Source organism: Labrus bergylta, chromosome 21, assembly GCF_963930695.1.
Source record: "Labrus bergylta chromosome 21, fLabBer1.1, whole genome shotgun sequence".
Classification (NCBI taxonomy): Eukaryota; Metazoa; Chordata; class Actinopteri; order Labriformes; family Labridae; genus Labrus; species Labrus bergylta.
The window spans coordinates 5,194,189-5,210,982 of NC_089215.1; the positions used below are offsets into that span (position 1 = coordinate 5,194,189).

The 16,794-nt window shown below is 40.6% G+C and overlaps 1 protein-coding gene across 6 annotated transcripts in view; it reads right to left on the reverse strand.

Annotated features, from left to right (window-relative positions):
- Positions 1-2,635: 2,635 nt before the first annotated feature.
- Positions 2,636-16,794, reverse strand: part of sdk2b (sidekick cell adhesion molecule 2b) — a 318,687-nt gene continuing 304,528 nt past the window's right edge. For 3 of the 6 annotated variants that reach the window (XM_065949804.1, XM_029276802.2, XM_020630838.3), the window contains exons 44-46: positions 12,309-12,438; positions 5,390-5,446; positions 2,636-4,843 (exon numbers count right to left, since the gene is read on the reverse strand). In XM_065949804.1, the coding sequence (XP_065805876.1) occupies positions 4,415-4,843; positions 5,390-5,446; positions 12,309-12,438 (616 nt within the window). In that variant the 3' untranslated portion in view covers positions 2,636-4,414. The remainder of the gene's footprint in view (positions 4,844-5,389; positions 5,447-12,308; positions 12,439-16,794) is intronic. The other 3 variants (XM_065949805.1, XM_029276803.2, XM_029276804.2) reach the window with 1 other exon arrangement.

The window sequence follows — 16,794 nt, forward strand, 5'->3', positions numbered from 1 at the left end:
TACAGTAGGCTAAGCTATAAGACACAGTCATATATGCTGACAAAAATTAAGAATTTTTATAAAACAATCAACACACATTTTGGTTAATGAGTTAATGCTTGCATGCTTACAATTAGCAAAGTCAGATAGGTAAGCATATTCCCCCCAGTGTCTTAGCTTCATATTGACCCTGCAGACCCATGAGAGTGAAATAAATCTTCTTGTCTTTCTCTTTAAAATAAATAATACAAAAGGTTAAAATTTCAATTGTAATCTTTAGATTTGCTAAAAATGAAGCACACAACAAATATTGCATGACACAAATGCACTGTGCAAATGAATTAAAATGTCAACATTTACAAACATAATCTATAGTGGCAACCTTCATTCAGCTTCTTGAGTATTAATTCACAGTACTCACCAAATATTTGAAAAGTGCTGTCTGAGCATGAGCAGAATCCATAAAATTCAGCAATATAGTATATGTTCAATGGGCTTATGGTTTAGGGCAAATGGAATTCAAGGCAGCAATGATTATGATTAAAGGTATAACATAGTAATTTATAATTGAACGTTTTCATGTCATCAAAAATTGGTGCCCTTTACTCCAATTATTTTTGACAAATTGCAGGTTATATCAAAAAAAGGCCTTTAATTTCAGAAACACAAAGCAATATTACACTGTAAAAAATGAGTGCCTGTGTGGTCACAGCAGTCATCTGGTTGTCAGGTGTGAACTTGAACTTTTTTTCCACCACTGACGCCCACCTGTCTGTTAAAGCCCTAATCACCCACCTGTAGGTATCATGAGGTTCTTTATTATTTCGTTATGGACCAATTAGTGGTGCAGAGTTTTACAGGCAGCCCTGTTTGGGTCCTTTGGAACTTGAGTGAGGGTTTGCAGGAAAGAAAAAACTTTGATGGTGCATTACCCTGAAGCGGGCCCCTTATTCAATTATTGCTTCCTCGTGTGGCTTTGTGTTATATAACCCATACTGCATGCCAGGAGAGGCTACAGTGAGAAATTGGGACACGAGAGACTCTTTATTGCTAGTGGTCAACTTGACAAACCAACAGGGATAAAAATAATTGTTACCAAATATGACTTCATCGAACAATTTCAGCAATTTATGTCACAATATCCAGCTGCCCCAGAAAGTAGTTCTTGTGTAAGCCCAGGCTTTGGAAACTTTTGGAAATTAAGACTGCATGAAAAGTAAGAGCGAGTCTGGTGGGGGAAAGAGATTCACCAAAAGGGCTCTTTCCCATAATTCACATTAAGTCAGGAACATATTTAAGCATCAACCAAATGCCATATTAGAAAGACATTCAATATCCCTTCTATCAAATTAGTATCCTTTCTCCAACTTGCCAGTATATCCCCTTCAAATCCCCAAACCTCCCTCAGTGAAGCTCACAAATGGGGCAATTAAATTCAGGGTTTGAAACTCCTTTGAAGTACACCTTCTGTCTGAATCCTTTAATATTCCGAGTGTGGGGTTCTCAAAGCTCATCAGGGCTATTTAGTACCTTTGGGCTCCCTTTTTAACAGGGACCACCAGCTCGCTCTTTTCTGTCATTCATTTCCTGGGGGAGTGGGAACGAAAGAGACACAGGGAAATGAACATTTTAGCGTGTGAAATACCTCCTGTCTGTGACTCTTTTGTCAAAGAGAAATTTCCCATGTGTTTACAAAAAAGAGATTAGGGCTCTGGACGTGTTCGTTCCAATTCCCTGGCCTGTCCTATCCTATCTAATCTCTTCTTTTCTCATGCCAGTGTGTTTAGTAGGTTAGCCCTGGATCAAGTTGACTTTGATCCAATTAGCATCCAACACCACCTGACACTGGACACATCCTCCTGCAACCTCCTGCCTTACTAATATGTGTAAGTTCACTCTCTTTTTCATAGTCCAACATTTTGCTTATGCTCTATATAGAGATATAAGCACCCCTTAATGACAGGTATGTTGGGTTTAAAGAGCCAACCGTGCTTGTTTAGTCGACCTAGGAACAAATGCTAATGAGTTATGGTTATCAGGGAGAGCAGAGGAAGATGAAACAGTCAGGAGGGGACATTTGCAGATAACAGGATTTCACAGCGTCTACACTGATCCAATTTATTGCTGCGCCGTGTAACTCAGAGGTTAGGTGAAATTTCATCAACTAATGAGCCATTGACAGATCGTAGTTTTATGGTTACAGATAGCGTTTAAGCAGAGCGCCCGCTGAATGTACAGTCTCTCACGTTTTCCTTGATGCTTTTATGATATGCCATTAGGTACATGAGTGACTCAGAACAGTCTTTATAAAATAGACTGCTTGGGGTAATTCTCGGGTAACACCTCAGGTTTCAGTGAAAAGAAAAACCCAGGAATTACAGCCGGATTCTATTGTCAATTAGGAAAATAACCTACTACTCAGTTGATTTATTAATGGATGTGCCCAATTAGCAAACTTATCAATTAAACCTCATTCCTTTTACTGTAGTCGGCACCAGAATTACTAGTGAGTTAAACTGATTCTTAATGTTTTCATTTATTCAGGACTGAAAAAACGGCCAAATGTTGTGGCTAGGGTGTAACTCAGTGTAATTTTAAAAGCCTTGAATGTTTCCTGTTGCCCGTCCAACAGTTTGCAATTGAGTACCAGAACCAGTAACATTCAAAAATAATTTATTTCAGAAATGTTTTGTGATCATATATTCATTCAGATTCTGCATGATAAGCTTTTGTTGCGTACAATGAAATCACCCCACAGGAATAATAAAAATAAAAAAAAAGTCGATGACATTTTTTTTCTTTTTTTGGGAACTGTGGAAACTAGCAACACACTTTGTCTTCACTATAGCGTCGTGAGTGTGCCTTGCAGGCGACCGGACAGCTCACAGTCCTCTGTGGCAGGTTTACAATAACTGCAGGACAATCTCTTTTTAACCAGACACACACTGAATGATCTGTAAAGCTTATGCACAAGAAGTGGAGTCACACACATACTCACACACAGGCATTAGCATTCAGGGCAGTACAGCCACACCTGAATATTACCCAGTGGTTGATTACACAAAGGGGAAAGAGGTGAAACTCAATGACATCATCTCTTGGCGCAGGCCCAGCGCTGCCCCGCGATAGTGATCAGTAACAGAGAGCCGTCAGCTAGCAGGGGAGGAAACAGGAAAAAAAAAGAAACATTTCTTATCAAAATCACACTGTTACCATTTAGCAGAACCAGCAGCTGTGCCCACATGTGACTGTCCCAGGATACTTCAGACAGTTCTGACACTCTTATGCTGGATTTCAAAGCATCTCAGTAGACATAAAGTATGCAGAATGGGACTGATGTGTGTGTATATGTGAGCCAGCAAAGGGTGAAAAAATATGGGTTTGTGTATGCAAATTTATTCACAGCCCACATCCATCAGGATTAAAAGAAGGCTCTCGAAAGCGTGAGGGCGAGCCATTACGATGCCACAGTCAAGGGCACCATCAGCAGTTCAGTCACAATTGGTGCCGGATATCATAAATAAGTGTTTACTCTATCAAGGCATCTTTGATCCACTGTAACACACTCACAAAAAAGACTTCAACACTTTCACTTTAACAGATATACACGCCTTTTATATATCTGCAAGGATCTCTCAGGCACAAGAGTCTTCAGCATTTGACCCTCCATGGCCAAATGTTGTTCAACTTTTCAATATATTTGTGTGCAATAGGCCGGAGAGTTGTTTCCTTGGAAACGCGTGATTGTTGCACCAATGTTCTCCTCAAGCTGTCCAGGCCAACACGTTAAAATTTGTTCGATTTGGCATGAATTCCACATCCACTTCTGTCTTTTCTCTTTTTCATTCTACATCCAGTTCATCCAGTCCAAACACTTGTCCTTTTACGTCCACAATATGGCTCCATCATATTCTTCATTCAGTCTCCATCAAATGCACAATCTGCAGTGGATTGATTTTGTCATCTAGGTACATCTACTTTATATTCATATATATATGTATGTATATATATTTATATGTTTGTGTTTCTCCAAAGATTCTTGTGACTTTGTACAGAATCAGACGGCATCATTTCAATTTGTTCAAAGAAGCGTAACAAAAAAATGGAAGAACAAATAGTTATGCAAGTCATGCAAAAAGTTGAAAAAGCAAAAATAAAATAAAAATATGTTAGTGAGTATTTTATCATCTAGTGAAAAAAAAAATGCACACACACTTTCACACATTTAACGATGAAAAAGAGCCCCAGAGAGTCTTATAGTTTTAGTTCCAGCCCGACTAGAGAAAAATGAAATGTAAAAAAGTGGAAAAAGAAAATTAATGAAAATAAAAAAAGGCATTTAAAACTTGATTGGTTGAATGTGTGTTGCCATGTTATCCATCAACACGAGATGGGAAGATATTTCCAGAAATTTCTTTGTCCTTTTTAGCTTTTTTTACACAAAAGAGGAAAATCCAGCGATTGGGGCCCGCGAGCCAGGTGCTAGGCTGCTGGGTGGCCTGTAGAGGGTGCTGTGCTGGCTGGGGGGGTTGGAGCTCTGCTGAGAAGGGGTGGGAGTCCGGCTACCTTTGGGCCTGAAGAGGCTGCCCTGGCCCTGGGGCTGGCCCTGCGCTTGCTGAGGCTGGGGGCTAGGTGAACTGAGCTGGGGGGGCAGGGGCGGTAAAGGAGGCAGCTGTGGCGGTGCACAGACCGGGTGATCCGGCTCGCCCGACTCGGACTCGGTGTAGCTGTAGGCCTGAGCGCGGGATATGCCTTTCTGCTGTCGGCGCCAGGAGTTGTAGTAGGTGGGGTCGCTGATGTAGTGGTTGACGAAGGAGTGGGTCTTCTGTCGGTTGGGGTCCACCTCATACTCGCTGTCGCTGCCCTGTGAGACGGAGAAAACAAATAATTTATTAATCGAGTCAGCATTCAATGACTGCATGTCTGTGTTTCCATGTGGGGCAGTTAGAGATGCGGAGGCTATAAATGCAAATGATCATGAAGTTATTTAATTATTTTGAGAGATATCCTCAATTCACAATCACCCCTGTTTCAACAATACACACATGCACACACACTTACATTTACAACACAGCACAGGAACACATGGACACCAAAAATGGTCAAAAATGGTCGAAGCATGATAACGGAAGGATGAACTGGTAATGAAGCGTGCATTGTAAATGGACCATCAACACAAGAGGGCAAAAGCCAGGTCTTAAACTAGTCAGTCACTGGACCAAACTTCATGTTCAAGATCTTTGTATCCATGTCAGGAAGAGGTGATGTGGTGTTTTATAGCAGGGTATACCATATACAAACCTAGAATGGGAATCTTAGGAGAGAGGACTGAATGGGATTGAACTAGCTAAAGGAACCAGTCACCTATCAGGCTACAAACATTGAAAGCAGGCAGCCACAGGAACCTCACCAAATGCAGTGGAAGTGTATGTAGGCCACCTGTCCCATATGAAAACACCAGCGCCTCCTATGGGTGAACAAAACAATGGGTTTTACAGAGAACATCGCCATAACAGAATGAATCAAATGGCCCAGTCATGATGATGAGAATATCATACATATGTTATACATATATATATGCTGACGTTCTTTGTGAATGGTGTGGAAAGCTGAAAAAAAAAAAAAAAAAAGCAACTAGGGCTGCAAATACTAATTATTTAAGAACCCAAGGCGGACATATATCCATATATTTTAATATACTAAATTTTCCCGTGAACAAGTTATTTCCGGTTGTGTTCTCAGATCTCAACTTATTTATGTTGTTCTGATAAAATAACAATGCTGGTTTTTCCATTGATGACATGTGGATTTCTTAAGATCTTGAGAAATGACTGGAAAAAACTCATCATGGGAGAACCAGCATTGGTATAACAAGATTAAGAGAATGCTTATCACTGTTTACGAGATCACCAACCAAGCATCTTGAAACTGATTTTGTTTTTTCTCAAACCAACTGTTCCAAACTCAAAAAATTAGCAAATTATGTAATAAGATACTCATTGCAGCTGGTAAAGAATAATGACGTCGTGCAGCACATTCTCTAACATCAAAAGTGTTGCTTTAGGAGTTAAATTGGAAAAAAATGAATTATTATTCTTTAGTAAATCCATCTGAATTCCGTTTTGGCCATCTGTAAAGGAAGGAATAAACCTGATCACATTCTTGCCACTGACCCAACCACCTTGCTGCAGGCGGAGCTTGAAACACCATTGTATTCATGTCAAGCCACATTCCATGTGTCAAACAAAAGGCAATGGTCACTCAGTGGGGATTGCCTATCATAAGGTAATTGCTACGAAAGCAAAAAGCCAGTTTTCCCAGCTAGTCTGCTATTAATCCCCTGGCTGCAATGAGCTAATGCACAATCAGCTTTGCCAAATTGGTCGTCGGATAATTTCCCTGAGAGGTTGATAGGAGTATTAGTTGCGATCCGAAAGTAAGCAACAAAGGCTTGTTCTTTTCAGAACAGCAGAGTGCAGAGATGATACTGATTATTATGTCTGTCCCAATGCCATATAATCATGCTTCATCATCTCATACAGAAACATTGCTCTAGGCACGCACTCGAAGGACACACTCCAGAGCACAGCACATATGTGATACATATGGCAGTGGTCTCAGATTTCCCTCAGTCTTACATGCCTCATGTCTACAATGCAACCCCCGTTGTACAGTATAAAAGCTTTCCTTTTTAGTCGTCAGCAGAGATTAAAAACGTCCAAACAGAACAATGCTTGTGTTGAATTAAAGGAATAAGATCCAGCTTTCTTGTTCCCGTTTGGTTCTAAACAAAGGCAATTGATCTCCCTCCCCTCTTGCTCTCATTTTTACAGAAATTAATCCAAGGCAGACATTCTGCCCAGTGAGGTTTGGCTCAACATTCAGAAGTTGATCACACTTCCTTTTTTTTCTTACTTATTTATTGTAATTCTTCGCATATGGAGCGTAGGCGTGTTGGATGCATCATTGGCTGATTGTGTGTTTGTTGTCCTTCACTAATTTTGTCCCCCCTAGTAGTAAACACTTGAGGCTGACCTGTGTTGGAAAGCATTCCGGTCATGCCAGCGTGTTTAGCAACACAACAACACAATAAAAGCGAACCATAAAGACATAGGCTACTGAGCCACTTCAAGCAGCATTACCTCACTCCAAAGGCATTAGCACTGCAGCGAGAGATGAAACATCACTCAGGTTGTGTTTGTGGCAGTGGAAAAGAGGCAGCGCAGACCAAGTGTTGACACAGTCCAAGTCTCTGCTTGGCTGTGGAGTGTGTGCAACAGATGTTCTGACTCTAGGGTTGCCCTCTAATAATCAGCCAAAGGTATGTACATGAAAAGTGTCTTAGCCAGCCAAGGTTTTATTGGTTGGATATTCCCAGAAAAACAACAAAAAAAAAAAAATCCATCAAAGAATTTCATCACATCTGTTGTAAGTGTGTCTACTAGACATCTCTGTCATTTTAAGGAAAATGTTTTTTTGTCCAAAACATGACTTCCATGGTTCATTAAGTTTCAAGCAGCAGAAAGTATTTCTGAGGGGTGTTTTCACATCACTTTTGTATAAAGGAAGAAGATGGAGATGCATAGTCCATATTTATATACAGTAAATGGTTTTGAAATACTTTTGATTTTTTTTTTGTGGCTTTAGCATGGACTTTAAAATTTTATAGAGGTAATTTAATGAATTTCATAAACCTGCAAAGACTAGTTGATGGCTTAAACTAATGAACTACTTGTTGACTATAAAAATCCTGAGTTTTGGGCAGCCCTATCTGACTCTCAAAATGTTCTACATTCAGGTTGACAAAACTCAAATTAGTCCTCCTTTGATTTTGGTCAATCACATATCATTAAGAAAATAATTCAGACCCAAACTAGGAGCCTACAGTGGTCATGCTTGACAGTTTGCCTCGGGGGCAGCAAGGCCTGTGAAACTGCTCCCTTAATCAGCTCATTACAAGCTAATTACTTAAGCTGAATGCTGTGAAAGAAGCAGACTTTAGGCATGAAATGCAGCATTGCACCTCAGCCCTAAGGGAACCACCATCTCATTTATGCAAGGATATGGGTAAGACAGACACATAGCAGCCTGCCAGTGACAATTATTAAACATTATTTCATCATTATGATGTTCAATAAGGCAGAGAAACAAATCTATCCAATTAACTGGCAAACCTCTCGGCAGTAGTTTTGTTTATCTTTAGGATAATAAAGTTGTCACTGTTTACACATACACAGGAGAGAGAACGATTCCCCGCATCTACACAGCAGCCATTTTCCACTGACCTCATGCTCAGGGTACGAGGAATTGAAAGGAATAAATCTTTTCACCAAGGTACGAATTTGCCTTAGGCTCTCCAAATTCATTTAACTTAGTTTATTGGTTTATTTGAATCAGGGACAGTGTACAAAAAAAACATTTGTCTCAGAAGAGAAGAGATGCTTTGTACCAAATAAATGTAATAATTTCGTATCTCTATTTCTTGATTCGCAAATTTTAAACCAGAGGAAAATGACAAATTGTTGGCTTTGACTGCTTTGGATAAAAGCGTCTGCTAAGTGAATTTTATAATTGAATTGTAGATTCCTTAAATACTCACAAAGTGGATTTTGAAACTTTATAAACTTCTCAAGGTAAACAACATATTTTGTTAACATGTTAGCTTCTGAAAAACAGGACACAAAGCTAACTTAAGAAATCAACACATTTCTAGCTGACATTACCTTGACTTAGCTCACATTACCATTGTCAAGCTAACATTTCCATTAGTACAATAACTGAATAACTTAATTGTAAGCTAGCTTATAATACATACTGTTTGCTAGCTAACATTACCACAAGCTAGAATTGTATTCCGTACCAACCTTAATGTGTAACACAATCCAATTCCTAGTTATGTTATCTAGGAATTGGTTGAATGCTAGCCTAAGTAAGTAACAGAACTTAGTTGCAAGCTACTATTTAGTAGCTAATATTACCATAAACAAGGATTTTATTCCTGTTCAACTGTCACGTGTAAGGCTATTAAACAATTGTGCTTGCTAGGAGTTGGCTGAATGCTAACCTGAACAGTTGGCTAACAGTAGCAAAGAAGTAACAGTATTTTGTCTTGTGTGGCCCAATGTCCCGCTGGATTTTTACTATCCAATGTGTGCTTATGAATTGTCAAGCCATTAAATGACAGCAATTTTTAAGATTCTCTTTTTAAGTTGTAAGCTTTGCCTTAGAAAAAATGGCCAATATGGAGAAGGTGGAGATGTTAAAAAGGGTATAGCAGTGCATTAACAATGGGCAAAAATAACTCTGGCCAATAAATAAGCTGCTACAGAGCTTGAGAATTGAGAGAACTTTCGCTTGAAAATAGCTTCTGATCTTCTGGCACTAAACATATCCATTCTTTCATATTCAAGCTTATATTTTGTCCCCAAAAGCTTCTTTATGGTTAAATAAAATTACATTTAGTTTTAACCTTCCTATGGTTTCTTTACTGGCATGAGACAGAAGCAACAATCTAATAACAAGAATTTCCCCAATCCCCATCCCCATCCCCCTTTCCCAAAATGAATGCATACCCCAATACCACAGAGTGGGTCAGTCCTTTGTCCTCTAGTTATGGATTATTGCAAAGAGGAGGGGGAAGAAGAAGGGGGGGGGGGGGGGTGGCTGTCTGTGTCACTCTCATTGATGAAGTGAACACAGCAGGGGTCCTCAGAGACAATGACAGTACATGAGGGACTGGAGGAGAGGGATTAAAGAGTCCCAAGACATTCACAGTATGCATACATTTTTAGTGCCTTAAGCGATATTTCAAGTCAGAAAAAAAAGTATTAAATTGGAGGGAAAGCAGGAAGAGGACAATATGTTTAGCAGTATACTTAAATTCCTGCTGCATCAAAGTCAAGTTGTAATTTGTCATTATCAAAGAAGGAATATAGACCTCTCTAGGTGCTCATAACCCTTCTCTGCTAGAGTTATGTGGTTGATCAAAAAGACATAACCAAGGGATTTGACATTAATCAAAGAAGAGGTAGTTTCATTATGTTTCCTTATTTATTATGATTTTGTTGTAATTTACTGTCTGTAGTTCTAGCGAGTAATGAGGCAGGCTTTCATCTCACAATTCCTCGCTCTCTACTGCCCCCTCAGATGCCATAAAATTATTACAAAATCTAATTTATTTGTGGTCATAAATTCCCTTAAACCTGGGTCATGACATCATCCGTCAGACTGGTTTAATAAAAAACAAAGCTGTATGTTGTCATTATAGAGACAGTCCCAACATTACAGACAGTGTTCTCGGTTGAGCCTGAGCCAAAAAAGCTTCAGCAACATGAGAGACAGGAGGGTGGCAAAGGGTGGAGAAAGCAAAGAGTTAGACGGAGAGAGAGCAGGCATTTTCATTTCTCTCTCCCCCCCCCCAACCCGGGAATGCTGCTCTGCAGAGAAAGAAAGTGAGATCTACAATCCATCTCTGACTCAGAGATGACATCACCTGTCTTCGACTGGTTTCGGCCTTTAATGGCACACAAAGACGGTGCCACACAGACAACCTTGGGGAAAAAAAGAGAAAGCCTATACTGTAAAGGAAAAAGAAATCAATAAGGGAATACCTACAGGGGAGCAGAGCAGTAATGGTGGCCTTATTGCCTTGCCAAGTCAATGTTAGCTTCCTCTAAATCCGCTCTTGAGGAGGAGTACAATACTCATCTTATACCTGCTGGTGGAGGCCCCCGCGGATTAAAGAGGACAGACAGCACAATGTCATTACGATAGCTCAGAGTTATCCGCTGAGTAAAACTTCAAAGAGCATTCCTGGGTGCCTCCGTAGCACCACTGGGTGCTGATTCGGTGGGGCTGTAATGGGCATGGCAGAGGTGCCAGAGGGTAAGCAGTCAGGGCTCTGTGCATTTCAGCCCATCAAAGCCAACATCTGCTGGGTGTGTGTGCAGTGTGGCAGCAGGCAGATGTTCTACTCTCTCACTCTGGAGGAGAAGTTAGCGTATTAGGCCATGTTTGACAACACAGAAGTGCGAGCAGTAGATATGTCAGAGGGGGGCGACGAAATGACGAAATGATTCCTTTGAGGGGATGTTATCGTACTGCGACAGGTCCTGTCCGTAGTGATTCATTGTGGGGAGATTTTTCATTTGATCTGGAAGTAGGACTCGGGTCCAGATAAGGCCAGGTGGAGAGAGATTTCTGGCTGTGGAATTCACACTAAAGATGTACCCAGGTTGAGAGATGTGCCGAGATAATTTGGGAATTGCCTAGAGTAAAGAATTCCAAGATGAAAGAAGGCACTGAAGGAAGCCTTGAAAGCAACAGAGTTCAAGACCACTCAACCCCCCCCCCCCCCCCCCCCCCCCAACTGGCGCTTTCATCTGATGAGGATCAAAACCAGACTGAGAACCGCGAGATGGTACAACCAAAACCACAGAGAGCGGAGGAGGAAGGTGGCATAAACAAAAACAGAAAGAGCATATATGTATGTTAGACATAGGAAGAAACTGGATAAAAGACAGGACAGAATTCAGGAGATCAGAGACATGACGGTGAACAACACAACAACTGATCAATGAAGCTATCGAGTTAGACTCACTTACTTTGCTAGATTCAGCAAACGCCAAAAGTCAGACATCCTAGACATAGTTTGTTGATCATCTATTAGTCAAGATGAATTCTGCTTCGAGGATTCAAAACTGGGAGTTTTCACTTCTAAAGCGCTAATGATGCAAGCTAACTAAGTATTCTAGATAGCCTCTGAGAGAACTCTGACTTGACTAACTGGAAATTCATGAAAATTCAGAGGGGAAAGTTTCACAGACTTTCTTGGCAGGAACTTCCAATACCTATCTAGCCCCTTAAATCCCTTTTACAGAGAGCGTCTGCCCACGTTGTCTTACATAACGAGTGCTGTGGCTGAGAGCAGTGGCCTGGATCACAGGTAGATGTTTTCCAGAGCGACATTCTCCACAGGTCACCGCCTGGTCTAAAAAAAAACTGTGTTGCAGCCTAGTGAACAGAGTCATTAATCTCTTATCTCTTCTGTATGTATTACCGTAGCTCTGCTTCTATGACAATCGCAGGCTGAGTGCATTTAGATGTGCGACAAAGAAAAGTGGACAGTATGAATCGACACACTACAAAGGCGACAATGAAAAGCTGAATTCCTGAGGAATTCAAGGAGATGACAGCCGGCACACAGACAGTGGACAGGTACAAACATAGACAAGGTACAAACACACATATAACAGATACAGACTTTATGCAGACAGAGAGTGAACCTTTTTTTTCACATAATAACATATGGTACAAAGTTACTACTGCACCTGTGAGTCTGAGATTTCTGAGGGTTTTTCGGTCAGACTGCTGCTCTCTGCAGGGATCAGGTCGTTGTACTTTGTGCTGACGTCCTCGTCTGAATAGTGAAGACTGCCCGGACTGGGCCTGGGAGGAGATCTAAAGGATAAAGACAGACATTTAGAATTACTTAAAAAATGTAGTTGACCCTGGCAGTGTCATGGTAACTATTTCAAATCTGTTATGACTTTAATTCCCCTGAATAACAACTTGGGTCATATATTATGCAGTGTTTGATTCATCCAATTCACTGCTGAGAACTGGGACAAAGGTGATATTACAAAAAGTAAACTGTGGGCAAATATGATGAAGATGACAAGAGAGCTTTAAAGAGTACAAGAAACTGACTTTTTTTTTGGAAGGGAAACCAAATGTTACTTTTTAAGTGAACTGTCTGATCACTGATTGACTGTGCAGAATGACTTCCTTGTTCAGCTTTGAACTACAGTACTACCTGGAATCGTGTGCACACAGTTTTCCCCCTAATAATAGTTAGGGATTATTGCAAACATTTTTGGCGCGCTCAAGTGTATGGGTTATTTCTTAACTTTTGTGGAAAGTTCTGGAACGTTTACAGCTTGTTAATTTTCTAAGGACATACAATATAGACTATTTGGCTCTGCATTCCAATGAAACCAGTCTAGCATGGTATTATAGGTGAGCATTTCTAAGGGCCTAGTAGAGCTGATTATTTTGTGAAGGCTTTGCTGCAATGCAACTTCATATACTTGCGAGTGCATGCTTCAGGTACATCACTTGAATGCAATATTTCTGCTGGTTCTCTCGTTATCTCACTGAAAACGCTGTTGTTTCCAGAGTAGTTGCACCTGCATACAGAACGCTGTGAATGTCTTTAAAGTTGTGTTTTTTTTTGTTTTTTTTCCACTGACTTTAGCTCGATTTTTTCTTCTGGCAGCCCCCTAGAAGACGCTGAATGAAGTCGAGAGGAGCCGACGTGAAAACGCAGGAGAAGATATTCAGGGAAGAAGTGATGATGTTCATATCCTGTGACCGGCGAGTGACCGGTGTGATCTTCTGTGGCTTCATCCTCCATTATGGCATCGTTCTTTTTACAACATGTCCCGCCTCCTGAGAGACCCCCCCCCCCGTCCCCTCCTGTCCCCCTCCTCAGGGATAGCCTCCCGTTGTGAGGTGCATGCATGAACTTGTGCAACTCAGGAAGTTTTCAGCAGCCACCTGCCTGAAAGTTTCTAGAAATGTTAGGAGCTCATATGAAATGAACTTCATATATGTGTTGGATAGTATTTTATTGTTTCATAAATCACCTGAATCTCCAAGGAGGAATCTTCTAACAATTGTATGATTCCACTTGCCAACTCATCTGAAATATATAGTTCCCCCTTCAGACGTTGTTGTATTAGTGTTACAAAATCTCCCAGTTTTAATGTAATGCTAATATATCCAAAATATTTAATGGCTAAAATGATGTGCATACCGTCGTCTTTCCTTAACCCAGAATATTTTTTAAGCGGTTTAAGGATGAGCAATGTATCACAATGTCTGAGAATCGTGGGATACTCAGGAGACGTAGTGAATCCTGGAATAAATCATTCCCCCTGATTCCGCCCGCTCTGTGGGCTGTGGAATGTCAAACCACCGGGGCCCTTGTGACTAAATTATAAACTGAACTCTCGCCGTGCTCGAGAGGTCATCAAACAAAAACGGCAGCCTCCGGCTTTGATCTGGCAAATGTTATCAGAGCCGACACGAGTGATGGCGCGGATTAAACCGTCGGTGGCATACCGCGGCGATCAAACACATCATTTGGATGTAAATGTAAAGAGTGAAAGTGATGGGATTGAGGAAAGGGAAGACCCTTCAAGGGAGTTTTGAGTGGGAACACGGCGGAGGAGTGGTGTTTACTGAAGCTAAAAAACTGAACGTGAAAGAGTTTGGAATGAGTCAAAATGAGGGCAGGAAGGAAAACGTTCCTTAAAAATGGCTTCCCTAGTCAGGCGTTCTTTAAGTAAATATGAGACGAGGAAAAACCCTCGCTGCCTAAGCTCCTCCATACTTTCCACTGTCCCCATCCTGCTAAACAAACACCCATCTGTTTCTGCTGATTGGTGCTGGTTTGGCTGAGACTACGGGGACATACTGACTCCGGCTCATTTTTCCAGGCCTGAGTGTGGGCCAGCCAGAGTTGCCGTTGGAGCTTCAGCAGCAAATACACATAACAGCTCTTTACGCGTCTAAACCGCATTTGCATATTTTGAATAAATATATTTTGAAAGCATTTCAAAAATGTTGTGGATAAATTCCAGCAGTTTTCACAAGCGGCGGTGGGATTTTTGAGCGGACCAAATGGAAGACTCCACAGGGAAATCACAGAGAAAGCTGTAATTCAATTTCCCCTTGATGTGTTGTACGAAAGCAGATTAATTCACTTAACCTGAGTGGACGAGCGTACAATGTAGAGCTACTTCTGTGATGTGCCGCAGATTGGCTAATTATGGTCATAATACTGTAAATGTATATTTTAGGATGCTTTACAGAGCTCATGCTCAACAATAACTTCCATGATGTTTTGCAATATTCCCAATGCTTCTCTGATAAAAGAGGAAGAGGGGGTTAAAAATGCTAACGAATTATCTGTAGCCAGCTAAAACACTCAATTTCAACAACTCTAAAAAATATATCATGCTCAATAGGCTCTGTCGGAGTTGAAATAGTTATTGTACAAACTCAATACTGTTGGTCTATCTCAGCATCCTTTCTCAGCATCTGTCTGAGAAACGATCCCACTAAAAGTCCCAATTTTCTGTCCTATTAAAGTATTTAGCTGGTTTTGAAACAGGATGTAATGAACACTAATGCCTCTACATGATCAATACAAGCAAACAAGATCATCTGTGAGAAGATTGGTTCTTTCTGTATAGTTATATGAAAGGTCAGTAAATGTTGCAAAGTGGTAGGTGTCAAACGATGTAACCTACAGCTCGCTGTTGGTGGTTTATTCTTTACAAAAAGACTCACCGCTTTCCCACTTCGATATCGATTTTAAGGTTGCGCTGTTTGTTTTTAAAGCCTTAATGGCTTGCACCCCCCCACCCCCGTACATTACCAACCTCCTTCACTCGTACTCTTTATCTAGGCTACATAGATCACTCGTGGCTCAAGCTAAAAGGTGATCTTGCATTCAAAGTGGAACAGTGGAACAGCCTCCGCCGTTCCGCCAACTCTGCCCCCTTTCTTTAAACTTATTTTTTACATGTTAGCGTTTGAGTCCGCTGGTCCTGAATAGGTTGTTTCTCTCAGGTTTTGCCTTTGTTGCTTTATTTTTGTTTCTTCTCACTTGCTCAAAAGCCCTGAAAAGGTTATCGGGGTGAGCTTAAGTAGATGAGAGTGAAAAAATGGGCATTTCATACAATACAATAATCCAATCACTACATTTTTATTTGTATAGCGCCAATTCACAACATATGTTATCCCAAGACACTTAACAAAAGAGCAGCTCTAGACCTTACTCTTTGTGTATATCTACAAAGACACAATGTCAGTAGTAATGGTACGTGTAGTATTGGCAGTAATAGACTGATCAGTCTAGCAACTGGTGTATTGTTTGTCTTGATGTGTTCTCTGTCAAGAGGAACATTGAAATCCCGAAAGCCCACAGGCATTTGGTCTAAGGGAAGCCACACACAACAACAAGATGGAAGATGCTTTGGTTGAGAATGTGTTTTCATTGTGCTTCTTGTGTAATGATTGTTATGGCTTTGGAGAGGAGTGCAAATGGAGACTTCACTGTTGGTTGATTAGTTACTGTTTCTGTAATTTTTAGAGGACATCCTTCAGAGCAAGTCTTAAAATATGGTAGTTGTGAGTTTAATGTTGTGCATAACTTTAAAAAAAAACATGTACGAAACATGTTTGAGAAACTAGGTCCTGTCAGTGTGAACCAGGAGCTGAAAACAACAAACCAAGTGGGAGTTTGACTTCACTCTTTTATTGAACAACATTACTCAACAAATATTTAGTTATTTATTATATAGATATATTTGATATCTGCAATTACCAGTGTTTTTAAAATGTTGCATATTATACCTTTAAGTCCTGCCTCTTACCATGAGCTCAGCAAATCAATGTGCTCTCATTTCCAGATAAATCGAGCTACTTAATGTCTACCAGGTTTCCTCATTGTTGGTAGAGTATGTGCTCTGAATTCGGAGCGTAAACATTTCCTCTAAACTGCAGTGTGGCCCGTGCAACCCTTCAAAGTCATTTCAATGCCAACACAAGATAATGGCCTTGGTCCTTCAGCCTTTCTCAGAACTCTGGAAGGTCCCTTGAATCCAAAAGTCCTTCATAATAATACCTACAGCCAAGAGAATTTATGCTTGGGATAAAAAAAAGAAAGAAAGATTGATTCATGAAGATATTTCTTTGAGCCTTGGTATAACTCAGAAAACATCACAACAAAGTCTTAATCACAGC